Raw genomic sequence first — 27789 nt, 5'->3', positions numbered from 1 at the left:
GGTGGGGCCTTCCGGGTGGGTGGGGAGGGCTGGGGGAGGGGCTGTGCTAGGCGGGCCCTCACGGATTGCAGAGGGTTGTAGAGAAGGGGCAGGTGTGGAGGAGGCTTGGGGGACGGGGCACTGGAGAGGGACCCATGAGTGGCTTGGGTTTGGGGTCACGGGTCTTGGGGCGCGTTGTGAGGCTGGCGTGACCCTGGGGTCCGGGGGCTGCTCCAGGCTGCCAGAGATCCCCATACCCATCACCCACAGCTTGGTGCCCAGGAGCACACGTGGTGACCTTGGTCCCTGAGGTGCGTGCCTCGTGGGCCTCTTTGGAACAGACCATGTGGAGTGAGGGATAAAGGTGTTTGGCCCCTTCGTGCCTTGGATCCCGCCCTGCGGTGCGATGGGGTCTTTTACACTGGGACCTGTGTCCCCCACGCTTGGAGAGCCGTCCTGGGCAGCAGATGGGAAGAGTGGAGAGCTGGGGAGGGGGGCAAGCCGCGGGGTGGGCGGGGGGTGGGCCGGGCAGTGACGTCGGAGGAAAGAGGCCTCATAAGCCACGGCCTCCCTGTGGATGCAGCAGGACCAGGGTAGACGGGAGTGCGCGGGACGGAGGGACGCTGCTCTGGGACTGGAGCAGGTTGGTGACTCGCCTCAGGGCCAGGTGGATGGGGAGGGGCCACAGGGGATGCACCCAGGTCTGTGATCTGAGGGTGACCTTGCCCTTCCAGACAGAGTGGGGGCGGGCTCAGCAGGACCGGATGCACAGTGTTGGGCTGGGGAGGAGGTCTGGCCCCCCAGGGTCACGGGTGGAGGAAGGAAGGCGCTGCGGAGGAGTCCTCTTCACAGCCTTGAATTCTGTGGGGAGGGGAGGGGCCTGGCTTGGGACCTGGGGTGCCCGGATAACCTGTGCACCATCCTCTAGCCCATCTGCAGCCCCGAGGACCCCCTTGGGCTCCACTGCCCTGGGTGTGTCTGGGCCGGGGCTGGCCGGAGGCCTGAGATCCTGCAGTACGTTCCCCTCTGCTCTGTCGGCAGAGGCCCAGAGGCAGCCCCCCAGGACCCAACCCCACTTTGGGGCTCCCCCCACCTCACTGAGAGGCCAGCTCTGGAACCAGGGGGCTGGTTGTCCTGGGTGGCCGGTCCTCAGCCAGGACACGCCCCTCCTGGGGCCAGCAGGGGGAGCGGCACAGCTGGGGTCCTGCTCCAGCAGGGGTCCCGGTCCCAGCTCTGATGCCACTCAGGGCTGTGGGCAGGGCCGCCCCCCACCTGGCCTTGGTTTCCTCCCCAGACCCCTTGGCCCTGACAGTGGCCACCCCAGGCTGGTCTAATGACAAGTGAGTGACCAGGGCAGCAGCCAGGCCCCGAGCTGGCCTAGCTGGCCTGTGGAGGAGGTCCCAAGGGCGGGATGCAGAGGGCGCGGGTGGGCAGACGGAGGGCAGCTGACCTCCCGATCCAGGAAGCTCCCCCAGGCCTGTGGGATGCTGGTCCCTGGGGACAGGAGGGCAAGTGGCTGGAGGCCTCCGGGTATGGGCTCGGCCCCAGGCCTACACAGGCGCAGACAAAGAAGCTCTGGCTTCGAGGTCAGGAGGGGACAGAGGGACAGACGGACAGATGGCTGAGTGGCCTCTCCTCCTCCCGCAGGCCACACACCATGAGCATCCATGTGTGCCCCCGCCTCGGGGTCGGCCTCTGGCTGTGGCTGGGTGTCACCCTGGGACTCGGCCAGGGACAAGGTGAGGACACGGGTGTGGGCTTCCTGTGGCCCCTGCCTGCCCCCCACCCCAGGCCGTACCTGCCCAGGGCACAGGTCCCCCAAGGGACCAGCCTCCCTCTGGCCCTGAGCCCCCAGCAGCTGCTATTCTGGGGGGACAGATGCTCAGGGGGCAGAGACGGGAAGAGGGGGCAGCTCTGCCCACAGTGTCGCCCTCAGCTGTGGCTTGACCATTTGGCCTTGCGGTCTTTCTATTTCTTTGGGCTTTTTTCGTTTTCCGGTTGTTGTTGTTTGGGTTTTTTTTTTAACAGTTATTAACACACTGGGTGTGCATTTAATTCCCTCTTATATTAATACTTTTTCCATCACCCCCAGATGCCTTTTCAATGTGAAATTTTCAAACAGCAGAATCTAGAGTAAAAAGTGATGCCCCGCCCCCAGGAGAGCCCACGATGCTGCCTCCAGCAGGTCCCTGCTCATTTAAGCTCCTCTAAGGCGCACATCACATCAGCCCCCTGCCCCCTGCGGGTAGCACCTTGGGCGGGTACACCCCATCCAGCGAGGGGACGCTTCTGCTCCCTACTGGACGTTCACAGTGTGTCCCTTTCGGGGTAACGCTGGTCGCAGTATCCTTTGCAACACCCCAAACCCGTGGAGGAGGGCTGCGTAGATTGACACTGGGAGGTGGTGTCCACGTCCCAGGGGCCGTCCGAGGCTCCGGTTACCCAGTGAGCCCCCTCCACCCCTGCCGGCCACATCCCTGGCGTGCACCCGGGTCCCACGGGTGATCAAGAGGCAGGAGACTGCAAGGGCTGGCCTCATGGGGGGCGGCAGGGGTGCATCGTGCCGCCACCCAGCCCGGAGCCCCGGCTCTGGTAACCGCCTTCTTACCGGTGGTGCATCTTCGTGGTTATACTTTTGCACGCAGGTGGTCGGGGCCCTCTGTCCCTGGGGCTCTGACAGGATCACCCCGAGGGGGCCAAATCACTAAGGGACCCCTACAGACACTTGAGTCCAGACAGCACGAGGTCCCTGCAGGCTCTGGGTAGACAGGGGAGGGCTAGGGCGGGGCGGGGCCCCACATCCACGCTGCCCTTCCCCGAGGGTGGCCCCGTGGGGGGTGCCCCTGGGTGGGTGCTGTCTCCCAGGCGCCCCACCAAGGCCCTGACGTGCAGACTCAGAAGGCAGCTGGGGATGGCCCCCAACATGCCAGGGGCGCGGGAGACAGAGGCTCTTCATGAGCTGGGCTTCCTGTTCACAAGTGGCTTTTCAAGGCCCCCGCTCCTGAGGCGTTCCTGCCTTTCAGCCCAGGCCCCAGGGATCAGCGGGGCCCGCCCAGCAGCCCGGCTCAGCTGTTCCCTGCTCTTAAGCGATCATTGTGTCTGCCGTGGGCTCCCCCCGGCCCTGCCCTTCCCCTGTGCCCCAGCTCTGAGGGGGGCCGCCAGAAGAAGCCCAGCTCTGTCCCCTTTCCAAAACTAGCCGCCTCTGCCAAGGAGCCCCCGGAAGCTGGGGGCCAGGCTGTGCCTGAGGGCTGAGGCCTCGCTACCCCGTCCTCCCCCCAGAGTGGCCGGGCCCACCCCAGGGCACCCCACCCTCATGGGCTGTGTGAGCCTGGTGGTGACCTTGGGGTCTGCAGCTGCGGGGACTCGGCGGGGACATCCGGGCGGGATGGCAGCTGCAGTGCTGGCTCAGTGCCCGCGTCTCCGGTGGGGCAGTTACGGTCGCTCCAGGAGGCTGGCCTCAGTGCACGGGGGGCGGGGGCCTCCCTGGACAGAAGTCTGCCCTCCCGGGTGCCGCCAGGCGGTCCCAGTCCTCTTTCAGCCCCGGGTGGGGCCTCTTCTAGAGTTCCCCCAGGTGGGACTGGCCCCCTCTGACCCCTGATGGGGCCCCAGCTGCCTTGGGGCCCCCACAGCTGGTTGGGGCGGTTGCCAGGGGGCGGCCCTGACCCCCGTCCTGCCTTCGCAGCAAGCGGCCGCCTGAGGCTGGCGGTGCTGCCTGAGGACCGGCTGCAGATGAAGTGGAGGGAGTCGGAGGGGAGCAGTCTCGGCTACCTGGTGCAGGTGAAGCCCAGGGCAGGTAGGGGCCCGCGCCTCCCCTCTGCGCGCACTGATGGTGACCACGGTCAGCATGGCGGTCGCTGTGCCCGGCTTCTCGCGACTCTGCCTCCCTCCTCCCCTCCTGCCCCGCTAACACGGGGAAGCTGTGGCAGGAGAGCGGGGCCCCTGGAGTCCCCACCGCCGTATCCCCGCGCCTGGCGCACGCAGAAGGCGCTCGCTCACTTGGAAGAAACAAGGATCCTCCTCAAGGTTAGAGCTCTTAGGGCTCTGCCAGCGCCCAGCGCCAGGGCAGACTCACGGTATCAGAGCGCGTCCCACAGGAGGGCAGGCGGCAGAGGCACCTGGCAACCCGACACAAACCTCCAGACGGGATGAGGGCTGCGAGTGTGAACAGCCTTTCAAAAGCTGAGGTTTGACACACAGACGAGCCCACAATCGTGGGTGTGTGATTGCAGAATGGGTACATGCACGATGCAAAGGCAAACTGGAGCTCATGCCCTGGGTGAGGAGAGGCCCCTCCCGGTCTCCACCCCCTCCGCTCCCAAGCAGAACCCCCTTGTTGACTCGCCTGTGGTTTTCTACTATCTCAACTAAGCCAAATTTATTTACCTTATTTTTCACATCTTTTTTATCTTTGCTGATTTCCTGTGCGTCTACTTATCCCATTAGTTACTGAGAGAAGTGTTTTAAATCCCCCATCGTGACTCTAGGTGCATCTTTCTGTGGTTTCTCACTAATCTTTGTTTTATACATTGAGACTCTGATATTAGGTGCATACAAATTCAGAATTATCATATCTTCCTAGTAGATTGAACCTTTTTCATAATGAACTATTCTCATTATCTCTGCGGTTGCAGTCTTTTCTTATAATCTCTTTTTTGTGAGCTCAGTGTTGGTCCACCAGGAAGCGTTTGCACTGAAAACCTTTTTCCTTTCATTTACTCAATTTTTCTTTAGCCTTTCATTTTAGATGCATCTTCTAAGAAGCATAGAATTTGTGTTGGTTTTTTTTTTTTATTTTTTTATTTTTTTATTTTTTTGTGTTGTTTTTATGTTACAGTCTTCTAATTGAAACATTTTTCCACCTACATTTAATGAAGTTACTGATATATTTGGGTTTAAATCTACTATCTTCCTACTTGTTTTCATTTTGTTACACTATAATTTTTTCCTCTCATTTCTTGTCTTTTTGTGGCACTGAATTTTTATGGAAAATTTTAAACACATGCAAAAGAAGAGAGCGTGATGTAATGAAGCCTCATGTTCCCAGAATTTAGCTTTAACAGTTATCAACGTACGGCCACTATTGTTCCATGTCTGTCTCTCCAACCCCTTCCTTATAGTGTATTATCTTAAAGCAAGTCTCAGACACTATATAATTTTGTCTATAAATATTTCAGTATGTTTCTCTAAAAGGAAGGACCAAAAAAATAACTCTGGTACCATTGGCATACCTAAAAAGTAAAAATATTTCAGAACCATCAATAAATAATTTGTTGTGTTAAAAATCTTCCAGCTTGCCTGATAAACATCTTTTGCAATTGACTTCTTTGCACTGAGATCCCAACAGAGTCCTTACACTGTGCTGTTCCCGTGTCTCCGGTAATGTTCCAGCTACAACAGCTCTCCTCCTTTTCCTTGACACTTATTTGTTGAAGAAAGAAGGTCGTCTGTCCGCCAGAACTTCCAACATTCTTTGTTCTGCTGATGGCATCCCCGTGGTGCCACTTTTATTGCTCCCCTACCCCCGTCTGTCCTGAAGATTGACAGGTCCCAGAGGTTTGGTCAGATTCAGGTTTGATTATCTTTTGTTGACAACAATCCTTTATAAGTGGTTCTGTGTCACTCCTGCTGCACCACAGCTGGAGGCCCACAGCGTCTAGTGTCTCTTTTTCATGTGTGAAGTTAAGATTGATGGGTAGGTGGGGGACGATTGAGCGCTGTTTATCATCCCATGTCCCCCTCTGCTCAGTAGTTACGTATCCCTTTACTCCTGCAGTGATCACCCAGAGACCACCGTGCCATCCTTTACTTATCAGCGTGTAGCATCCATGAAGGCTACGTTACCTTTTCCCACACAGGAGCAGCACAACTACATTTATCCCCTTTTCATGCATGTTAATCTATATCCATATTAAATCTCATAAAACATTTTCATTTGCATAGTGTATAAATTCGACATGAATTTGGACCAGCTCACGTGTTTACCCTTTTGTTGTTCTCTTTTCCTTCCAGCATGTCTGGGGTTATTTTTCTTCTGCCTGAAAATGTTTCCTTTAGTAGGGGTCTGCTGGTTACACATTCTTGTGTTTTGGGGGGTTTTGTTTGTTTGTCTGAAAATGTCTTTATTCCGCCTTCATTCTTGAGGGATATTATTGCTGGGTATAGAATTTCAAGTTGGAACTTTCCTTCAACACTTTGAAGACTCCTTTGAACATCTCTTGGTTTCTGTTGTTTTTCCTGAGAATTCAGTTATCAACCCAGTTGCTGTCGTAACGTCTTTTTCTTTTTCCCTGGCTGCTTTTGAGACTTTTTCCTCTGTTTGGATTCTCAGCACATTTAATCTGATGTTCGTGGGTGTGGGTCTCTTTTCTCCTGCTTCAGATTCACAGGACTTCTCAAATCGGTGCCTACTGTTTTACAGTTCTTTAGCTGTATCTCCTCAAACATTGCTTGTGCCCCATTCTCTCTCTGTATCTATGCCTTTTACTCTTTCTTCTATATTTTCAATCCCTTTATCTCTCCGTGCTTAACTTCGTGTTTTTTATTCTGACTGATCTTCCACCATTTATCTCTTCATTTGTGTGTAACAAGCTGTTAGGTCATTCTTTGAATTTCTAACATCATGTTTTGTGTTTTTCTCTTTCTTTTTTTAATTAAATTTATTTATTTACTTATTCTTGGCTGCGTTAGGTCTTCGTTGCTGCGCACGGGCTTCCTCTAGTTGCGGCCAGCGGGGGCTACTCTTCGTTGTGGTGCGTGGGCTTCTCATTGCGGTGTCTTCTCTTGTTGCAGAGCATGGGCTCTAGGTACACGGGCTTCAGTAGTTGTGGCACGTGGGTTCAGTAGTTGTGGCTCATGGGCTCTAGAGTGCAGACTCAGTAGTTGTGGCACACAGGCTTAGTTGCTCTGTGGCATGTGGCATCTTCCCAGACCAGGACTCGAACCCGTGTCCTCTGTGTTGGCAGATGGATTCTTAACCACTGCACCACCAGGGAAGTCCCTGTGTTTTTCCATTCTAGAATTTCCATTTGGAAATTTCCGTTTGGTTTTTGCATTCAAGAATTCCTTTTTTTATGGTTTGATATCTGAATTCATAGGCTCGTCTTTTAAAATTTCAAACTACTTAGCATAGTTATTTTAAAGTTTCATGACTCCATTATCTGGGAAATCTGTGGCTCTCTTTCTGTTGTCTAATGTTTCTCTTAACATTCAATCACATTGCCTTGCTCCTTCGTATATCCGGTTATTTTTTACTGCATACCAGACATTGTGACAACTTATAGAAATAATTTATGGCCTTTGATAACATTGCCTTCCTTCAGAAACAATTTATGTTTGTTTCTGACAGACAGTGATGTGAACTAGCAGTTTTGGGTCATCTTCACTCTGTTTTAGAAGTTAAGATTATTTGAAGTTGGGCTTCAGTCCTTTCAAGAGCCAGTCTATCCTCATTAACCCTTGCTCCTGGGTGGAGCTCTTCAGTGTCTCAACCCAAAGAATGGCGGGGGCGGGGGGCACATGCCAAGGACTCACTTCCTCAAAGGGCCTGCCTGTACTTCCCTCCCCTGTGCAGGCGGGCCCAGGAACCCAACAGACCTGGGTTTAAATCCTGGTTCTACCATTGAGTAACTGTGTGACTTGATTTTCCCACCTACAAAATGGGGGGATGGTTTTGTGAGAATTACAGCTTGAGTCATATGAAGCACCAACACCCGCGCCCTCCCGGCCTGTCCCACCTCCCCACGTGGGGCTGGACCCAGGCTGGGGGCCGTCCGCCCCGCCAGACAATGGACTATGGGGCGGGCGTGCAGGTCCTTCCTCTGTTATCCCCTTCCTAGCACCTGAGACCCGAGAACCGCTAGGTGCTTCCTGACCTCTGACTGCAGTCTCTCCAGTCGGTTCCACGACTGCCTCCCCTGAGAGCGTGGCAGTGTCCCCTTTGGAATAGTTTCTTTTTTTAGTCAGACTCACAGAGTCACAGTGGGACGTGTTTGCAGGTTCGCTGTTTGCCGTCCAGCCCCCGGCACACGGGCAGGTGGGGCCTTTCTCTGTGTGCAGCCCCCGTCTTCACACCTTCACGCTGTCCCCAGGGCTGTTGTGCTGGGCATCTGGAGGGTTTATGGGTCCTCCCTCTGGGGAGGATAAGTCCTTCTGGGGAAGCTTTGTAAAGGCATCTTATTTTGCTGCCGCAGAGATACATTCTTTCTCCATTTGTTACCCAGGAGGTCCTGGAGAGGGCAACAAAGACCTCTCCCCTTTTCCCCTCCCCCGCCCCAAGGGGAGGAGCTGGGGGAGGGGGAAGAGGAGGCGCCTGGAGGATTTTGCCCCTCCCTGACATACCTGCAGGCACACGCAGGACAGAGTGGGCGCAGCACACCTGCACGCACAGGTGCACACACGTGCACACAGCATCCACCTGGGCGGGCTCGACAGTTCTCCCCACCCCCACCCAGGGGACCTGGAGCAGGAGGTGATGCTGACTACCAAGACCCCCAAGGCCACGGTGGGGGGCCTGAGCCCCTCCAAAGGGTACACCTTGCAGATCTTCGAGCTCACGGGCTCAGGGAATGTCCTGCTGGCTCGGAGGGAGTTTGTGAGTAAGTCCCTCCGGGGGTGCATGTGTGCAGAGGAGGCTGGAGCTGAGCCCTGGCAGCCCCTCGACTGGGAGCCCCGTGGAGCCTGGACGAACCCTCGCGGGGAGGGTTGTGTGCAGCCCCAGGCCTCTCTTCCCTCCCTGGTGGTCCTGACAGCCCCTCGCATCTCTCTGCAGTCAAAGATTTGAAGAGTAGCTCTGCGAGCAGGAGCAGCCGGAGGCCACTGGGGGCAGCCCTGCAGCCCAGCCCCTCCCACGAGGGGAGCCCAGACCTCGAGCCCCCAGTGGCCTTGGCCCCAAGCCAAGACCTGCCCACGCCTGGTGGGTCCAAGCCGGGGGACGGTAAGTGCCTGGGACGAGGAGCGGTCCTGAGCTTCCCGCGGATCCTCTCCATGCGGCCAGGACGTGCTTCCTCCCTCTGACCTCACACTCCCCAGCTTCACTCAGGCTTGGCTGCCGCGCTCCTCGGTTCACTAAACCCACTGGGGCAGGTCATCTGCTCGGGGCGTCCTTGGGGCCCCAGTGCCTGGTCCCACCACCCTGACCCCTCTCAGGAGTCCCCCAGCCTGAGTGTGGCTGGGGAGAGGTGACACAGCTGTGGCCACCCCCCCCCAGGAGTACCTTGTGAGGAACAGCCCCCACCCAGGGGCCCTGAGGGGGAGGCCCCTGCCCAGCGCACCCCAGACCTGGAAGAGCACAGCCACGCCAGGGCCTCGGCTGGAGGGAGAGAGAAGCCAGGTAAGACGGCCAGGGTGCCAGCCTCCGCAGGCTAGCGGGATGGGACCACAGCACCGCACTTCCCTTGAGGCCCTGCAGGCAGGGCTGTGCCTCCCCCATCAGACCTGAGATGTCTCTGATTTTGTTTCTCCCACCAGACTTGGAATGGAAGAAGGTACCTCCTTCCTTAGCCTCATGTGGGGTCCTGGGGTCCGGGCCGCCTGCTGTCTCCCAGTGGACTTGAGGCCAGGGCCTGCCTCCCCCACTGGGGGGGCATCTCACCACACCTACCCTGCCCGGGAGCCTCAGGTGGGGTCTGGCCCTGGCTCTGGGGCTTGGCCTGGGGGCACTGTCTGTGCAAAACTCAGGGAGCCCCAGATCGAGGGGTGTGACTTTGTCTCCAAAGAGCTCTTGGGTCCTTTGGACAAGCCCCCTCACCAAACGATGAGGCCTCAGCCCAGAGCTGGCAGGATGGGCAGCTGCCTGGAGCTGTCCGTGGTGCTGACGCAGCGACCCCGGTTGGCACCCCGTTGGGCAGCCTCTGCCCGCTGGGCCCGGGTGTCGTGTTGGCCGGATGAGGAAGGTGGAACCCCCCTACCCCTGCCATAGACAATCGCACAGTGACCAGCACCGCCAAGGCTGATGGAGGGCAGAGGTGCCAGAGCGGCTGGATGTCCTGTGAACCCTCTCTGGGGGGGCTCGGAGGGCCTGGGATGATGGGCTGAGTTCCAGTGCGGTTTTCTAAGTCTGGGGAGACCCTAGTGCCTGTCCCCCAACACCCAGCTGCCCACCTCACTTGAGACCGGAGTCCTGTGGCTCCTTACCCTCTACCTGCCCCAGGGAAGGAGATGCTGGGGCTGCAGCCCGCCTCCGGGGCGGATCAGGGTCCTGCAGCAGCAGCGGGTCTCGCCCAGCACCTCGCCTCCCTCCCCTCCTTCCCCAGCCGGACCCCAGTTCCGCTGCACGTCCCCCACACCCGTGGACATGATCTTCCTGGTGGATGGATCCTGGAGTATTGGTCACAGTCACTTCCAGCAGGTCAAAGACTTCCTGGCCAGCATCATTGAGCCCTTTGAAATTGGGCCAGACAAAGTCCAAGTAGGTAGGTCCCAGCCCTGCCCTGCGCCCCACCCGGGGTGTCCTCACAACTCCTGCCAGCCCCCAGCACAGGCGATGCTTGGAAAAGGGAGTGAGAATCGGGGAAGGAGACACGCAGCCTCTGGGAACGAAGGCTGAGTTCCCACCTGGACAGGCAAGGGTGGGGTCCCGACCTGCACTGGGGGGACAGCTGGCTCCTGGGGGGACATTGTGTGGAAAGCGAGGCTTTGCAGATGTGCCTCCCTGGTGACCCGGCGAGGCTGTGTGTGTCCTGCCCGCCTGCTGTGTGCCCACCCCTCCCAGCCTGACTCAGTACAGTGGGGACCCCTCCCCTTCCAGGCCTGACTCAGTACAGCGGGGACCCCCAGACCGAGTGGGACCTGAATGCCTTTCACACCAAGGAGGAGGTGCTGGCCGCCGTGCGTGGCCTCCAGTACAGAGGGGGAAACACGTTCACAGGTCTGCCTGGCCCCAGCCCCACCCTCGGGGTCTATTCAGGTCTTGTCCTGAGGTCGGCTGCCCTCGCGCCTTTCCAGATTTGGAAACGTGTGTTCTGAACCACGCCTGAGAGCTGTGTATTCACGCCTTTGCAAAGGACAAGTCCACCTCGTTCATCCATGGTGAACGTGGTGTGCTGGGCAGTCCTGCTGAAACCAGGAGACTCCTCTGGTCGGTAGAAGCCCCCGGGAGGGCCCACCAGTCGCTTGGGGGGGCCCTGCCAGCAGCAGCCCCCCTCAGGGGGTCTCGCCCTGGCAGACCCCTCCCCCCACCGCAGGTCCCCTCCCTGTTTCCCGTCCTGGGGCCTCACTGCTCTTGAGAAGACAGCAGGGTGTGGGGCGCCGGCCCCTGAGTCTCTGGGTGCCTTTGAGGGAAGGAGAGGGGGCATCGCTGCCCTCCGGGCCCCCGCAGCCTGAAGGGGCCAGGACCGGCCTGGTGGGCGAAGCAGGGGGCCAGCGGCTGGTGGAGCCTTCGCGAGTGGGCAGGGAGGGTGCTTGGAGCTGCCAGCACTTTCTTCTCACTGCACCCAAGGCCTGGCCCTGACCCACGTGCTGGAACAGAACCTGAAGCCCGTGGCGGGTCTCCGTCCGGAGGCGGCCAAGCTGGTGATTCTGGTGACGGACGGCAAGTCCCAGGACGATGCCCGCACTGCTGGCCACATGCTCAAGGGTCTAGGCGTTGACGTCTTTGCTGTGGGTGAGCAGACCCCGGGCTCTCACGGGGAGTTTTCACAGCAGGTGGCTCCCACGCCCCCACCACCACCGCCCCCGGGGCTGCAGGTCTTGTGGCCTCTGAGCCCCAGCCCGCTGTCTGCGAATGGGGAGGACAAGTCCCTGCTCCGAGGCAGCCGCGTGAGTCGGCGTGGGCAGCAAGGCCGCTCTCTAATAAAGTGTCTGTAGACGTGTCCGTGCCCCCTCCTGTCTGCACGGGCCCTGTGCACGGCCCGGAGGCCTTGCTCTGCTCCCTTAACTGGCCGGTCATTGACTCTGTTCCTTGGGAAGGAAACTCCAGACTTGGGGGCAGGGATTCCTGGAGGCAGAGACCGTCCTCGGTGCCTGACCCCAGCCCCAGGGTGTGCAGGACGCCGAGGAAAGCACACTGGCCTCCCTCCTGGCCCCAAACCCACAGACAGCCAGGCAGGCATGCACAGCCTGAGGGGGACCTTCGGTGTCTAGCCCCACCTTCACACCAGCCCGTCTCTCACGGGGGCCCGGCCGGGTGGCCCCGCTCTGGGCCTGTGGAGTCTTGGGTCTGTGGCTTGGGAAGGAGCCTCTGCCGGCTGCATGCCTCGCAGGGGCCCAGTGGTCCTGGCTCGCGACGGACAGCTCGCCCCCCCCCGCGGCAGGCGTGAAGAACGCCGACGATGCGGAGCTGAGGCTCCTGGCGTCCCAGCCCCTGGACGTCACCGTGCACAGCGTGCAGGACTTCCCCCAGCTCGGCTCGCTGGCCGGCCTGCTCAGCCGCCTCGTCTGCCAGAAGGTGCAGGGCAGGCGCCCGCGCAGCGGCCCCGGTGAGCGAGCAGGGGTGGCACGAGGGCAGGGTCGCGCACGCGGGCCGCAGCCCCACCAGGCCCCGCCCACGTGGTTCTCAGGGCTCTGAGGATACCTGGGGGAGCATTGTCCTTCCCGGAAGTGGCCCCCAGGGGCGCAGGCAGAGCCACTGTCGCCAGCTGCCCCCTCCCGTCCCACAGTTACACCGGCCGCAGCCGCTCCGGCCCTGGACCCCCTTTCCGCTCCCACCGGCCTGGTCCTGACCCGGGTGACCTCCTCCAGCATCCACCTGTCCTGGACCCCAGCCCCGCGGCCACCCCTCAAGTACCTGATCGTGTTGCGGCCTTCTAAGGGTGGCGCCCCCAGGGAGGTGAGAGGGCCCCCCCTCACGCAGGCAGGGCTGGACCTGGGCCCACACGTGGAGGAAGAAGAGTGGCAGGGGCAGGGGGCTACCAAACCGCAGCCCCTTGCCCCCGCAGATGGCCCAGACCTGGACAGGGACGCAGCCGCGCAGAGAGCGCGGGCTAACCCAGCCCTCCCCAGCCCGCGCCCCCCGCCCCCGCCCCGCCCACTCTGTCGCGGCTTCTGTTCCAGGTGGTGGTGGAGGGGCCCGCCTCGTCGGCAGAGCTGCACAACCTGACCTCCAGCACGGAGTACCTGGTCTCCGTGTTCCCCGTCTACAAGGCCGGCGTCGGTGAGGGCCTGCAGGGCCCGGTGACCACAGGTGGGCGAGGGGGCACCTGGGCTCAGGGTTGTAAGGGCTGCCCCCGCCTGCAGCCTCCCCTCGGAGCCTGGCACCGGGTGGGGCACACCCCAAGCCTGTGACCGAGGCCGAGGCACTGGGCCTCTCCAACCCTGTGTCCTCTTCTGAGCACAGTGATGTCGTTTGTGTCGTCACCCCGGTCGTGGCTGGGACCCAGTACTGCTGCTGCCTGCACTCTTGGGGCTCCCGCCTCGTCCAGCCCGCAGGCCCCCAGGGCCTGCGTGAGCCGCCCCCCAGCAGCTCTACTGAGATACACCCTACGACCCTCCCATTTACAGTGTACAAGTCGGTGGTGTCCGTCTGTCCCAGCATCGCACACCCAACACCTTAGCAGTCACCCCCAGTCCTCCCCTTCCCCAAGGCCCCTGCCCACCCCTGATCTCTTTTCTGTCTCTGGGGTTTGCCATTCCTGGACCCTCCATATAAATGGGACCACACAGCATGTGGCCTTAAGTGAAACCAGGGTGGCCCAGGGCGAGCCGGGACAGGGACTTCAGTTGTCTGTGCCCCCCACCCGCGTTGGTCTTCCCCGCTCTGTGTCTCATCAAGACACACCTGGCCTGCGCTGCCCGAGACCCTTTGTCCCGCTGGTTTATGGGGCTGAATTCTGCCTGTGCTGCGTTTCTAAAGCCCCTCCACGCCCGCCCCGTCTCCCCCAGCGCCCCTGCCCCCACCCCAGGCGCTGACCTTGGCCGCAGTGATGCCCAGAGCCATCCACCTCACCTGGCAGCCGTCGGCAGGGGCCACCCGGTACCTGGTGCAGTGCTCGCCCACCTCCCCCGAGGGCAAGGAGGAGGGGAGAGAGGTGCGGGGCCGAGGGGGAGGGGAGGCGGGGGAACCAGTCTGGGCCGGGGGGGCGGGGGGCGCAGGCAGGGGCCAGCGTGAGCCTCCCGCAGGTGCGGGTGGGGCAGCCCGAGGCGCTGCTGGATGGGCTGGCCCCGGGCAGGGACTACGAGGTGTGGGTGCGGAGCCTGCGAGGGGCAGAGACCAGCGAGGCCCAGAGCATCCGCGCCAGGACCCGTGAGTGCCCTGCCCGCAGACTGCTGCCCACTCTGGCTCCCCGCAACCTTCCACGGGTGGGGGACCCCGACCCCATCCAGTAGCCCCATCAGCCCTGGCCATCGCCCGCCATTCCCCCGTACGTGTGGGGCGGTCCCTGAGGCCTTGGTGTGCCCTGCAGCCGCCCTGGCCCCCCCCAGACACCTGAGCTTCTCGGACGTGAGCCATGACTCGGCCCGAGTGTCCTGGGAGGGCACCGCGAGGCCTGTGCACCTGTTCAGGGTCAGCTACGTCTCGAGCAAGGGCGGCCACTCAGGACAGGTGAGGCCAGCCCCTGCCCGGGGCCGATGTCCTGGGCTGTCCAGGGGCATGAGTTGTCCATGGGGACCCAGTGCCCTCCGCCTCCCCCACTGGGCGCCCTGCATTCAGGGTCAGTGGGTGTGGCCAGGTCTCCCCAGGCACAGCCTCAGCCGGTACAGGGGAAGTGGAGGGTACCTGACACCACCTGGGCCCTTGTGGGCCCATGGGGGCGGCAGACGTGGAACAAGGAACCGCACACGAGAGCCCTCGTGCATGTGGGCGGGGGGTGCGTGGCGTCACGAGAGGCGAAAACACCGGCTTGTTGGGCGGGCTGGTGGGCAAGGCCCCACCCCCGTGCCATGGATCCTGCGCCCCGTCCCTGTCTCCCCAGTCTGGGGGTGGTCACAGGGCAGGCCTGGGTCTCCCTCTGGCGGGCGCTGCCCCCTCCGCAGCTGCCCATGTCCCCACCCCCACCCGCCTGCAGACGGAGGCTCCTGGGAGCGCCACCTCGGTCACTCTGGGCCCCCTCTCGTCTTCCACCGCCTACACGGTCCGCGTCACCTGCCTCTACCCTGGGGGCAGCTCCTCCACGCTGACTGGCCGCCTGACCACACGTGAGTGTCCCCAGGCTGCTTCCCTCTGCGCCCCTGGACACTAAGATCAACATAGCTGCTCGGTGTCTGCTCTGTGCAGCACCAAGCCAGGTGAGGGCGGGTACCTAGGCAGGTGTGACAGTGGGCCCTGTGAGCACTGTGCGTGAAGACTGGGGGCCCCTCTGCCACCCCAGCCTCAGTCTCCCTCTTCCAGGGAAAGTCCCCAGCCCGAGCCAGCTGTCAGTGACAGAGCTGCCTGGGGACAAAGTCCAGCTGGAGTGGGCGGCCGCAGCGGCGTCTGGCGTTCTTGTCTACCAGATCACGTGGACGCCCCTGGGAGAGGGGAAGGCCCATAAGGTGTCGGGGGAGAAGACCTTCCCCACCCCAGCTTCCGGGGTTCAGACCCCCATGCTGCACCCTGGGGACATTGGCCTTCATGTGGCCCAGGCCGGGCCCCAACGTGTGGACACAACACGGCTGGACACGCGGTCCCTCCTCTCCGCAGATCTCTGTCCCGGGGAACCTGGGCACGGCCGTCCTGCCCGGCCTGGGGAGGCACTCGGAGTATGAGATCACCATCCTGGCCTACTACAGGGATGGGGCCCGCAGTGACCCCGTGTCCCTCCGCTACACCCCCCGTAGGTGACCCCTGCTCTGCCCCAGACCCCTCGATCTGTGGGCCCCCGACAGGCAGTCCCCCGAGTCCCTGACTCTGCAGCTGGACCACTTGGGTCCTGAGCCGTCCAGGCAGGCATCCCTGGGATGGCCGAGGGTCCAAGTCACCTGGAGTGACACAGTGCCCAAGACGGTCCTGGAGCTGGCCTGGTGACCCTGTCTTGGCCGAGGCCACTGGGCAGCGTGGCGGGGCCGTGGAGTGGGAGGGTGGCAGACGTGGTGCAGAGCGGGGGACGTGCTGCCATCTGAGGCCCCCCTGCCCCTTGCTCCCCCGCAGTCAGCTGGAGCCCACCCTCCAACCTGGCCCTGGCCTCGGAGTCGCCTGACAGCCTGCGGGTCAGCTGGACACCCCCGAGTGGCCGTGTCCTCCACTACCAGCTCTCCTACGCACTGGCCTCAGGCTCGGGACCCGAGAAGTCGGTGGGTCTCCCTGGAGCCGGGAAGCCATCGTCCCTCATGGGCCCCTGGGTCCTGGGCCTTGGGGGAGACAACATCCCACCCTGCCTGTTAAGGGGGCCACTCTTCCATGGCAGGACCCACAGGGAGCTGAGACGCCCAAATGAGCAAAGACGCTCAGGTGACCATCTCCCCCACCCCCCCCAGATCTCCATTCCAGGACCCAGAAGCCACGTGACTCTCCCTGACCTGCTGGCGGCCACCAAGTACCGGGTCCTAGTCTCAGCCGTCTACGGAGCAGGGAAGAGTGTGGCAGTGTCTGCCACGGGCCAGACGGGTGAGTGGGCACTAAGACCCCCAGGCCCCAGCAGACCCCAGCCGGACCCAGGACCCTGGCAGGTCCCCGGGAGCCAGGATGTGTGGGCCCTGTCACTCCCGGAGGCACCCTGCACTGCAGACCTTAGCGGAAGGAGATCCGGTCTTCATGCAAGACCTTCCTCGGTGTAGAATGCCAACCGGGACCCCAAGGGTTAAGGCCACTGCAGTCCAGCTGAACGCGTGCAGGCTGACGTGGAGGGGATCGCGGCTGTGGCCCGGCCTGCAGGTGCCCAAGGCTGGGGAGCGGCCGGTGTTCTCCTGGATCTGCGTCTGGGAGGCGCAGGGCAGACGTCCAGCCTGCAGGAGCAGGAAGCCGGACGCAGACCACAGACGGGGCGGCTGCAGCGGAGCCCAGGGGGAGCCGAGGGTGGCTGGCCCCACCCTCGGGGTATCGGTTGTCCCTGGGGTCCCACCACCTGCAGGCCAGGACCCGGCTGAGAGGAGTCTTTTGTTTTGCTTTGCTGCTTTTCTTGGGCAATCAGACGCTCGGAGTAGAAGGCCCTCAGAGGCCAGTTAGCCGACCGCCCCAGCTTCCCTCTGTGTCCCCTCCGTGGGGTTGCCTGGTTTTGGCTTGAATACCTCTGGGGACGAGGGCCTCACTACCTGAGGCTCAGCACCCTTCCTATTTTTTGAGGGGGAGCCGCTTCCCGCCCTGAGGGTCCTAGTTTCTGCACGCACTCGCCTGTGAGTGATCCTGAGCGCCCACGTAGAGCTTGGCAGTGGGCAGGCCTGCAGAGCTGGGTCCCGGGATGGCGGTGCCCCGGGCACGTCCTCACACCCAGGCATCTCCCTGGCCCTGCCGCCTGGGGCGCATCTCCTCTTGGGTGCAGCTCCCAGTGGCAGCACCCAGCCGGATGCTGTCTTCCTGGGGGTGGAACCTGAGGCAGCAGGACACTGTCCCTGTCCCATCCCCGTCCCTGAGGTGTGGGGACCACAGGGCATGGTGTCGGGCCACAAGGGGCCCCTCCCCACTGACCCTGACCTCTGTCACCTCTCAGCAGCCTGCCCGGCCCTCCACCCGGATGGCTCCCTCCCAGGTAGGTCCCCCACCCTGTGTGGCAGCTGCTTCCCACCAGCCCCTAGCCGCCCCTGCTCTGGGTCCTTGTCAGGGGGGTGGCCTGGGACTGGGGTCAGGCAATGCTGGAGGCCCGGGTCCTGCGTGGCCTCCGTGAGCCTCTGCTGACCAGGAACGGGGCAGGCGAGGGGCTGAGCCAGGGTCCCTGGCATCGCATCTTTACTGCTGTGGGTCTGAGACAGCCAGAGGGAAGGCTGACACGTGGGCCCCCGTGGTCAGGGAGACCTGCCAGGTCGGGGCGGTGGGGTCGGGCTGCAGGCGGGGGCCCAGCTTGGGGCGGGGTCTCCCGCGGGATGTCCAGCAAGCTGCTCAGCCCCAGCTGCAGGGCCGGCGAGGGGATGGGGGTGGGATGGGCGGGTCCGGGCACTGAGGGCCACTGGGAGGCGAGGGCTGCGGGCAACAGAAGGGGCAGGACGGTGCTGCTTGCGTGTCCTTCCCCAGGCCAGGATGGAGAGAGAGGGGGAGGAGCAGGCCCCCGAAGGCCTGCGTCTCCGTCTCCCTCGCTGCCCCTGCTGCCTCCCCTCACCTGACACCTGGCTTTCTTCTCTGACCCCTCCCCCACCTCCCCTCCCGTCTCTGCTTGTCCCTCGCGCCCCACCCCTCCCCAGGCTTTGACCTGATGGCAGCCTTCGGGCTGGTGGAGAAGGAATACGCCTCCATGCGTGGCGTGGCCATGGAGCCCTCGGCCTTTGGCCCCATCAGGACCTTCACGCTCCTCAAGGATGCTCAGCTGACCCGCCGGGCCAGGTCGGGGCGGCGTGGGCCTGGGAGCAGGAGGGCACCCTGCGGGGGTTGTGGGGGGGGACGTCCCCCAGGCCCAGTGGCTGCACCCCAGAGCCAGCCAGGGAGACTCCCAGGGGGACGTGGGCTCCAGGAATCCGAGTTCCACAGATTAATAAATCTCTTGTGGGCGGAATGAGGACACGGTTGGGGGGGTCCTTCTCCGCATGTGGCCCAGGGATTGACCAAACTTGCAGACTTCTGGGCGGGGGCCACCAAATTTGTCTCCCTGAGAACTGCCTCCTTTTTGCTTTCATTTGATGCTGCGAATATCCGGGGTTTCTAAGAAACCACTGCTTCGTGACTCACCACGATCAAGGCTTGTGATGACCTCCGAGGTCTAATAGTTGCCCCACTTCGTATATGAAGGTGTCTTTAATCACTCATTGGAAATTCCACACGCACAGCATAATTTTTCTTAAGTTAAAATGTTTTACGTTGCAAAGGCAAATCACGTACTTTATAATAGAAATTTGAGAAATACAAAATGCAACCCTGGGGCGGCTAAGAGTGGAAGGGGCTCCTCCCTGGGTCAGGAAGGCTCCCCAGGAGGTGGCAGAGGGTAGGAGAGAATGGGAGAGGGGAGGGCGCTCAGGAAAAGGAGCAGCACGTGCCAAGGCCCTGGGGTCGCTTTGCTTAAAGAATTGCAGCCATGAGGCTGGGCTGTGTCTTCCAGGCCCTTGGTTATCCCAAGAGCAAAGGAAGGGCAAATAGGGAGGCTGCAGGCCATTAGGAGCGATTTTATTGGGTGACTCAAGACCCTGTTCCCTGCCCCTCCCCACCGCTGAGCACCAGGGTGGGCACGGCACCAGCACAGACCCCAGCTGCCCACCCAGTCTGAGCAGCTCCCAAGGGCAGAGCTGCCTCTGGGCTTGTGGGCTCCTGGCCCAGGAGACAGGCTCAGAGACTTTGCTGGGAGCCCTCGACCTGCACCCTCCCCACCCACGCAGAGACCCTGAAGAACGATCATCGTGGACACTGGCCGTGGTCCCTGCTGGGCCTTGGGGGAGCTGTTCCCGTTGAAACCTGACAGGCCCAGGCCGGGAGTCCTGCCCCTCACACTCCCCACGTTACTCATGGGGAAGCTGAGGCAGGAGAGGCTCAGCCTGGCCCCAAGGACACCACTCTGCGGTCCCGGGGGTCCGGCCTCCTCTCAGGCCTGCGGTCGCCCCTGCTGTGTCCCCACAGCGACATCCACCTGGCCACCCTCCCCACGGAACACACAGTCGTCTTCCTCCTGCGCCTGCTCCCCGAGACGCCCCGTGAGGTCTTCGCGCTGTGGCAAGTGGCGGCCGAAGACTTCCGGCCAGTCCTGGGGGTCCTGCTGGACGGTCAGTTGGAGGGGAGCAGTGGGCCCCGGTCACTCCTCGAAGGCAGGGGCCACTGGTGCAGCACGGCCTCTGAGGCTTTGCACGCCCATTGCGGCTCCACTCCGGTGCGTCCTCCTGCCTTTCGCCTGGGGGTCTCACGTGCTCCCTGCCCCGCCCCCCAGCCAGCAGAAAGTCGCTGACCTACTTCAGCCGTGACCCCAGCGCCACCCTGCAGGAGGCCACCTTCGACCTGCCCGAAGTGAGGAGGATATTCTTTGGGAGCTTCCACAAGGTCCTGGAAGGTCCTGGAAGGACCCACGCATGTGCCTCCCTGCCTAAGACCCTCCTGGCTCCCAAGTTCTGGGGCAGACCCCCCACGGGGCTCTGCAGGACACAGGCTGCCCACCCCCGTCACCGTGGCTCCCCCTCTGCTCCTGTGGTCCCCTCCACCCTGGACGTCCTTCCCTTAATTTGGGTCAAAGAGCTTCCAGCCCTTTCTCCTGCGTCCCACAAGTCCCTGGGAGGGGCTGTGCGGGATGTCATTTGGTCCATTTCACAGGAGGGAAACTGAGGCCCCGCGAGGGGGGTCTCACGAGATGGGGTGGAGTCAGGATCCTGACCCCAGGCCCCAGGGGATGGTCACCTGCCCCTCCCCGCTCTGGCCCTGGCCTGTGAGCGTGGAAGGGAGCCCTTCTTGGCCCGGGGCCGCAGGAGACCTCCTGGTGTCTCCCAGGTGCACATAGCCGTGGGCCGCTCCAAGGTCAGGCTCTACGTGGACTGCCGGAAGGTGGCTGAGAAACCCACTGGGGAGGCCGGCAGCCTGCCCACCACCGGCTTCGTCACACTGGGGAGACTGGCCAAGGCCCGGGGCCCCCGGAGCAGCTCAGCCTCGGTGAGCCAGACAACCCGGGGCTGGCGGACCCCCTCCCGCCCCCTGACCCAGCTGCGCCTGGCCGACCCTGCCTCTCCCCCCCACCTGCAGTTCCAGCTCCAGATGCTACAGATTGTGTGCAGTGACTCCTGGGCAGAGGAGGACAGGTGCTGCGAGCTCCCGGCTTCGGTAGGCGGGCAAGTGCCCACTGAGGGCAAAAGATTCTGGGGGTAGTCTGGCCATCCAGGTCATTGCCGCTCCAGGAGAAATCCAGACAGCCTTCCTGGAGGAGGCAGCCCCCAGGGCTAGAGCCGGAGCTCAGGGCGACTGGATGTGTGTCCTGGAGGCCCTGAGGCAAGGCAGGCTGGAGCAGGCCTGGAAGCTCCCAGCCCCAGGGGTGGCTGCTTCCACGTACTCAGGGCCACTGCCCTTTTCTGTGGGCACAGTTGTGGGCAGGGGTCCTTACTGACTCCCCTGGGTGCCCACACCGGGCTTGGCCATGCTGGTGGCCTGCAAGGGAGTGAGAGAGGGAGTCCTGTTGGGGGCTTGTGTCAGGCAGCTTGGGGGGTGGGCACCCAGGACCAGGTCCTCCCCCTCCCCCCCAGCCTCCCAGGGGTGGGTTTGGAGGCTCCCTGGACCCTGGTGTCCATGGATACCCCGAGCTCTAGGGTCGAACAAGAACTGAGGAAAGGGTCCATTTAATGGTGGGGGTCTCCTTTCTCCCAGAAGGATGGAGAGACCTGCCCTGCCTTCCCTTCTGCCTGTGCATGTTCCTCGCAGACCCCTGGGCCCCCGGGCCCCCAAGGACCTCCCGTGAGTCCAGCAGCTCCTTCCTGGGGTGACCAGGGACTCCTGGCATATCTTGCTGCCAGCGGTGATGAGGGTGGCCCCCGCATGCCCTAGCAGCCGTCCCTAGGCCCACCACCAGATGGGATAGACTTCATGAGTGTCCTGCCCGCCTCTTCCACCCCCCGGCCCACAAGTCCCCTCCTGCAAGCCCCTTCCTCCCGATGGCCACCCTCTCCCGAGCAGGCCCCTCTCTGGTGTCGGAGCCATCCTTCCCCGCTGGGGTGGGGGTCTGGGCCCAGCAGTCTGCAGTGCCGCGCTGGTCCCTGGCCACAAGGCGCAGCCACACAGGCAGCCTCTGTCCTGGGCACGCTGGGCTGTAGGGTAGCCCTGAGGGGCCTTTCCCCGGGCCTCCAAGGAGGCGGCACCAGGCCTGGGCCCCGCTGTGGGGCAGGTCCAGACCCTCTGGCCACCCTGAGGCTCCAGGACCCGTTCTAGCTGGTGGTCCACAGACCTCACCAGGGAGGGGCCAGGGCTGGAACCCAGACCCGCCTGAGCCCATGAACGCGGTAACCAGTTGGCTGTGGGAGGGCAGGGTGGGCCAGGACGCCCTCGCCCCCAGAGCCCCTTCTTCTTCTCCCCCTAGAGGTGGGGACTGGAGTCCAGGGCTGCTGGGGAGGCCAGCGTGCAGCCCGGCCTCAGCCTCGCTTGTGATTCTGCAGGGCCACCCTGGGAGGGATGGAGCCCCAGGAGAGCAGGGCTTCCCAGGGCCCAGGGTGAGTTGTGAGGCATCCTGGCGGGGGGGTGCAGGACTGAGCCCCCCGCAGCCCAACCCCAGGCGGGAGCGGGGCCCCCCAACCGGGCTGCGGGGCCCCAGCCTAGGGACCGCGTGACGGGCAGTCTTGGACGTCTGGCCAGGACGTGTGTCCTCTGCCCTCAAGTGTGTTTCTCTCCCCAGTGGCTCCACCGGCTTTGAAAGTTGCTGGTGTTTTCTTGGACGCGTGGCCTCCAGCGCCCGCTCCGCTGGGTTACCTCTTCTTCTTCGCTCGTGGGGCTCTAGGCTTAACGGAAACACCTGTGCCCTGAGTTGTGCCTAGTTTACCCTGTTGTTGTCTTTTGACCTGGCCTACCGTACGCGTCTCCAGGCAGATTTTAGGATCGCCTTTGTCTAGTGGACCGCGCGGGTCTGTCTCTACGGCTCCTGACTTCCGCACCGCGTTTCAAGGCTTTCCTCAGTCTGAGAGGGCCCACCCGCTCCTGGTCCCTTCTGGTGCTTCTAGCACCTTCCGACACACAACGTGCTTCCTCCTGCCTTCCCAGACCACTGCCCTGTCCGTCCTCCCAGTGTTGGGTAGCCACAGCCCCCGCCAACTTCAAATGCAGCCTAATCACATCACGAGTTTCCACGGACTCCAGAGTCCAAAGGACTGCCTCAGACGCGGGTCCTGGTGTCCAGCTCCGCCCTCAGCTTCCCCAAATCCTCCGTCCTCTCTGTGTACAATTTTTGTGCCCCATTTACTATTCAGTTATCTTATTTGCAATAGTTTTTTATTTTCAGATGGTTTTCTTGGAATTTCCTGGTTTAAATTTACATCACCTGTGAAAAATCACTTCACTGACTCCGATTTTTATCACATTCGTTTATTTTTCTTTTTCTGTTTCTTGTTTATTTGTCTGGTGTGGTGACACTCCAGAGTTTGTCAGAGAACCGCGGTGATAGAAGACGTCCTCATCTTGACTTTACAGAAATGCTTCTGGTGTTTACCGGTTGAGTGTGGGGCTGGCCTGGGAGCTGAGACAGATACATTTTGCCATGTGCTAGTCAAATCCTACCCTTATTTTATTAGGAGATTCTAAAACTCAAGAGTGGGCGTTAAGTAAGATTGAGCGCCTCATCTGCTGCTGTGGACGCAAACAAATCATTTTTCTTCTTGAAGCTATTAGTTTGGTGAACGATTTAATCTCTCCCACGTTCTGAGCCGCGCCTGCTCACGTTAAAAGCCGGCTTGGTCACCGCGCGCTCGCTGCCCACTTAACGGGCCGCAGGCTTCTGTGCGCTCAGGTTCTATTTGGGATTCTCGCGTTGATATTCACAAACGGGAATGCCTGTGGTTTGCTTTAGTTTGGTGCATTGATATGCCTGACTCACATGATTATTTGAAAGCAGGCTTTGTGTTTTTAAACTGCAAATCAAGCAGTTTAAATGGCGTTAGTGTCATCTGTCCCTTAGAGGTTTGGTAGAATGTGCTGGTGTCTGGGGTTCAGGGCTCTGTGCTGGCCCGTCCGGAGTCGGCCCAGCTCCTGGCTATACAGTGGGGGCATAGCAGGACCCCTCCCTCCCAGAGTGGTCTGCGAGGGTGAAGATGCCTGTGACAGGCCTGGGTCTGGAGACCATGGGCCGGCAGGAGGGCGGGATCGAAGGAGGGGCCGCAGGACGGCCACACGTCTTCTCAGCCCCACCACACACCCCCATGTCTCCAGGGAGAGCCCGGGCCACCCGGACAGATGGGACCCGAGGGTCCTGGAGGTCAGCAAGGGTCACCAGGCACCCAGGGCCGAACCATCCAGGGACCCGTGGTAGGTGTTGCCTACCCCCCAGCACCCACCCCCCGGCCCTCTCCCCTCGCCCTCCCGCCCATCCCCCCGGCCCTCTCCCCTCACCCTCCCGCCCATCCATCTTCCCCGTCCAGGGTCCACCAGGGGTCAAAGGAGAGAAGGGGGACCACGGACACCCCGGCTTGCAGGTAGTGGGTCAGACCACACTCGGAGCACCGGTGCTGTGTGCTCAGGACGGAGGTCTGGGGACAGGGCCTCCCCCTCCGGGTCGGACCTCGGGCCAGCCTGACTGGCTGCCTCTGTTCTATTCCAGGGCCACCCCGGCCTCCAGGGCACCCCTGGGAAGGTTGGCGTCCAGGGACCAAAGGTGGGAGAGGAGCCTGGCCGGGAGGGTCTGGAGATGGAGGCTGTGGTGGGACTTCCTTCTCTGCCCCACACCCACCTCCCCCCCTATCCTGCCCCCGCCAGGGCCTGGCTGGTGGGAGGGGAGTGTCAGCCCACACAGACTGCCCGGGGCGGGGGCAGGCCCTGGGATGGACCAGCCTCAGCCCGGCACAAGCACGTACCCCCAACAGTGGTGGGTTTTGGGGGTCACTGTGGGAGGGGCACCTGCCTCTGCCCCGCCCACCCCTTCCTTTGCCCTCAGGGAATGAGAGGCCTGGAGGGGACTGCTGGCCTGCCCGGACCCCCTGGCCCTAGGGTGCGTATCGCCTCCTCCGTGAGCCCCCAACACCACTCACCCCACCAGCCCTCCCCAGGTTTCTTGGGGCTGAGCTGAACAGTGACCGGGGCGGCCTCTCGGCCCCAGGCTGGGGCCTTGTCAGTGGCGGCGCTGGGCGCATGACAGTCCTTATCCCAGGAGCGCAGGGGCCGCGCCCCCCCGCCCCCCTCCCCACTCCCTGCATCGGGCAGGTTGCTAGGAAACGCCACCATTCCACACGCAGGAAGGTGCCTGGGCTCCCGGGTGGGCCTGGCTGGGGGACGTGGTCGGGTCCCCCTTTTCCCTCTCCGCCTCCAGAAACCCTCACCTCGGCGGCCCAGGCCGCCCTGCTGGAGGGCTGGGGGCACGGCCGTTCACTCGGAAGCACCTTCCCTCCCAGCCTGGTGTTCCTGGAGGTCAGAGCGGAGCTCAGGGGCTGGGAGCTACTCTGAGTTGGGGGTCCGGGGCCGGCAGCCCAGACCCGGCCAGGATCTCCCGGGGATCGGCCTCGCTGGGTTCCTGGAAGGCTGAACTGCCCCTCCTGCAAGAAGCCCCCGCGGGGGGCCCGTCCTGCGGTCACACCCGGGCTACTGGGACGCGGGCGGGGACGTATTAGTGCAGAACTACCGACAACGGGCGGGGCGTGCGGGGGGGGGGGGGGCTGCCTGGGCGCGGGGTGGGTAGGAGGCACGGCCTGCAGGAGGCTGGGGACAAGCTAAGGGGTCCCCTGATAGCTTGTCTTAGCTTTGCTCTTGGTCCAGAGCAGGCGGGACCGAAGGGAGGGGCCCCCGCACCGGAGCTGCAGCCAAACCGGAACCCCCGCCTTTGCAGGGCTTCCAGGGCACGGCGGGGGCCAGAGGCAGCATCGGGGAGCGAGGACCCCCGGGGCCTGTGGGGCCCACGGTAAGCCCCTCCCTACCCAGCCCATCCGCCCGACAGCAAGGGGGGGGTCACATGTGTGCAGACTTGTCCCCGCTGACCGCTCAGGGTGTCCTGCGACTGGCACATTGGTAGAGCAAGGCCAGCACTAAGCTCGCAGGGGAGAGAGCCCAGGCTGCCCCCTGCCCGGCCCAACACAGACAAGGTGGGGGGCAGGTGAGGGGACGTGGGCTCTGGGGGCCGGGAGGGGCAGACCTGGGCCTGCAGGCTGGGTGGGGCCCAGGGGGCAGGGAAACTCCCTCTCGCAGCGGGAGAGGTGGGTCCTCTGTCCTCTGGGGACTCCTGGGATGAGTCCCGCACAAAGCCTTCGGTTGGGGGGCGCGGTGGCGGGCGGCCCCGGGGTCCAGATGCTTCTCCTTTTCCTCCCACTCAGGGGCTGCCGGGGCCCAAGGGGGAGCGAGGAGAGAAGGTGAGTGTGGGGAGTCTGGGGTCTGGGCCGTCCCTGGGGAAGCAGAGGGAGGCACTGACTCGGGCTGCTCAATCCACTGGCCACGTGGCCCGTCCTCCCTTCCAGGGCGAGCCACAGTCCTTGGCCACCATCTACCAGCTCGTGGGCCAGGCCTGTGAGTCCGCCATCCAGAGTGAGTGGCCCAGCCTCCCGTGAGGACCCCAGAGCTTCCGCCTTCACCCGGGAGGGAAGGGACGCCCGGCGCCCGGTCGTTAGCGAACCCAGCCTTGCGGCCGTTCTCCTGGGCCACGTGCCTCGGACCAAGGCAGGGAGCGAGGGAAGGTCTCCCTGCCCCGCCCCCTCTGACCGTCCTCCCCCGCAGTGCACCTGCTGAAGCTCCACGCCTGTACCCACGAGAGCACCCGGCCCCCCATGCCCATCTTGGAGGCCCCCAGGGCCTTTGGCACGCACAGAGAGGCCCGGCTCCCTGGAGAAGGGGGGCACGGTGGCCCCCGCCCAGAGGACAGAGGTATTGGCCCCCGTGGGGAAGGGTCTCCCCCAGTCCTGGGGCCGGTGGCTCTGTGTGGCCCTCCTCCCCCAGGTGATGGGTGGGGAGACAGGCCCCCTGAAACCACACAGAACTGGGGCTGCCTGGCTGCCTGGGGCCCTCGAAACAGCCCCTTCCCCAACCGCCCAGCAAGCCTGAGCTTAGGGCCTCCTCCCCAGCCTCTGGTCCCCTCCCTCCCGTCCCTGATCCGTCCCCCTCTCCTTGGCTGCCACAGCGGGAGGCTTGGTCCAGTGACCTTGTTGTAATGAGTCCGCCCATCTGACTGGGGCTGCAGCGCTGTTCACGGCTCAGATGATGATGCTGAGATGGATGGAGAAGTTGATGAGGGGAGACGGAGCTTGTGGCCTCGATGGGGAGGAAGGAGACGGCTGGGGGTGGGATGTGGCGGCTGGGAGGACAGCTCTGCGCCGAGGACGGGGGGTGGACGGGGATGGGCGGAGAAGGGACCCCCCCGACTGCACCCACCACAGTCCCCCAGACATTGTCTTTGCCGTACGTGCCCCCCGTTTGTACCTGCCGTCCAAAGCTGGCAGGCGCTGTCATGATGCCCACCCCAGCCCCTCCCCCATCCCCACCGCACACTAAACCCCGGCCTCTGAGACAATGATCAGTGCCTGTTTGAGGTCAGGGACCCCCGACCCTAAGCTTCCAGCCTCAGCCTGAAGGCTGGACCCGCTGCCCCCAGGACCCGCCTTCCCCAGGTCAGCATAGGCCCCTCGAGAAGGGAAAGCACTGCCGCCTGCACCCCTTGGGCCGGCACATCCCTCCTGCCCCTCAGCTGAGCCTGGAGCCCTCAGTCGGACAGGCAGCCCTGGGCCGCAGCGGGGAGCGGTGGGGGGTGGGAGCAGCAGGGAGCGTCGTGCAGGTGCCAGAGAAGCAGCTGGGGTGGGCGCAGTGGGGCGTGTGGGGGCCTCAGGGGAGCCGGCAGGACTGAGGTGGGTGCGGGAGACCGAAGCTGGCCCAGTGGGAACCCAGGGAGGCCCTGATGGGGGTCAGCACCACAGTGGACACCCGGCCGGGGCAGGGGCCCAGGGGGCAGCGTCCTGAGGGGCGGGTCTGTGCAGACCCGGGACCCGGGGGCCTGGTCCACGCAGCTGTGCAGGCCGGGCATTGCTTCCTGACGGCTGTCTGCTGTCCGCCGCCTCCCCCAGACCCGCCCACCCTTTCCTCCTGCCAGGACGGTCGCCCTGCTGCCCCGAGTGAGCCCGAACGTCCCCCCACCGGATCCCGGACACCGAGCGCAGCTGGAGAAGAGGGTCTGGAGGCGGAAGGAGGGGAGGCAGAAGCCGGGCCCAGGAACCGTTCCTCTGGGCGCTTCCTGTTCAGATAAACCACGTGTA

The 27789-nt window shown here is 62.9% G+C and overlaps 1 protein-coding gene across 1 annotated transcript; it reads left to right on the top strand.

Moving 5' to 3' along the window:
* The first annotated feature begins 535 nt into the window (after positions 1 to 535).
* Positions 536 to 27789, top strand: COL20A1 (collagen type XX alpha 1 chain). Its single transcript, XM_049700096.1, has 33 exons — positions 536 to 1718; positions 3662 to 3772; positions 8430 to 8573; positions 8747 to 8890; positions 10230 to 10388; positions 10724 to 10843; positions 11414 to 11578; positions 12228 to 12392; positions 12573 to 12742; positions 12967 to 13096; positions 13795 to 13940; positions 14032 to 14155; positions 14316 to 14455; positions 14919 to 15048; positions 15242 to 15384; positions 15533 to 15669; positions 15990 to 16122; positions 16306 to 16435; positions 17475 to 17513; positions 18160 to 18298; positions 19520 to 19662; positions 19824 to 19933; positions 20375 to 20533; positions 20624 to 20701; positions 21239 to 21325; positions 22021 to 22074; positions 23989 to 24042; positions 24168 to 24554; positions 25386 to 25457; positions 25867 to 25902; positions 26008 to 26074; positions 26264 to 26410; positions 27627 to 27789. The coding sequence occupies exons 1-33, from the start codon at positions 1391 to 1393 to the stop codon at positions 27650 to 27652; spliced, it is 4317 nt and encodes a 1438-aa protein (XP_049556053.1). The 5' UTR covers positions 536 to 1390; the 3' UTR covers positions 27653 to 27789.

This window comes from Orcinus orca, chromosome 16 (assembly GCF_937001465.1).
Source record: "Orcinus orca chromosome 16, mOrcOrc1.1, whole genome shotgun sequence".
NCBI classification, from domain to species: Eukaryota; Metazoa; Chordata; class Mammalia; order Artiodactyla; family Delphinidae; genus Orcinus; species Orcinus orca.
This window is presented reverse-complemented; position numbering and strand designations above follow the sequence as displayed.

What these genes read in the sequence shown, in the direction of transcription:
- COL20A1 (XM_049700096.1), top strand. Translation starts at nt 1,391, where the DNA reads ATGCAGAGGGCGCGGGTGGGCAGACGGAGGGCAGCTGACCTCCCGATC. An exon ending in GCTCGGGACCCGAGAAGTCG is followed by an intron (nt 16,123 to 16,305) that starts GTGGGTCTCCCT and finishes CACCCCCCCCAG; the next exon opens with ATCTCCATTCCAGGACCCAG. An exon ending in AGGGGGAGCGAGGAGAGAAG is followed by an intron (nt 25,903 to 26,007) that starts GTGAGTGTGGGG and finishes CCTCCCTTCCAG; the next exon opens with GGCGAGCCACAGTCCTTGGC.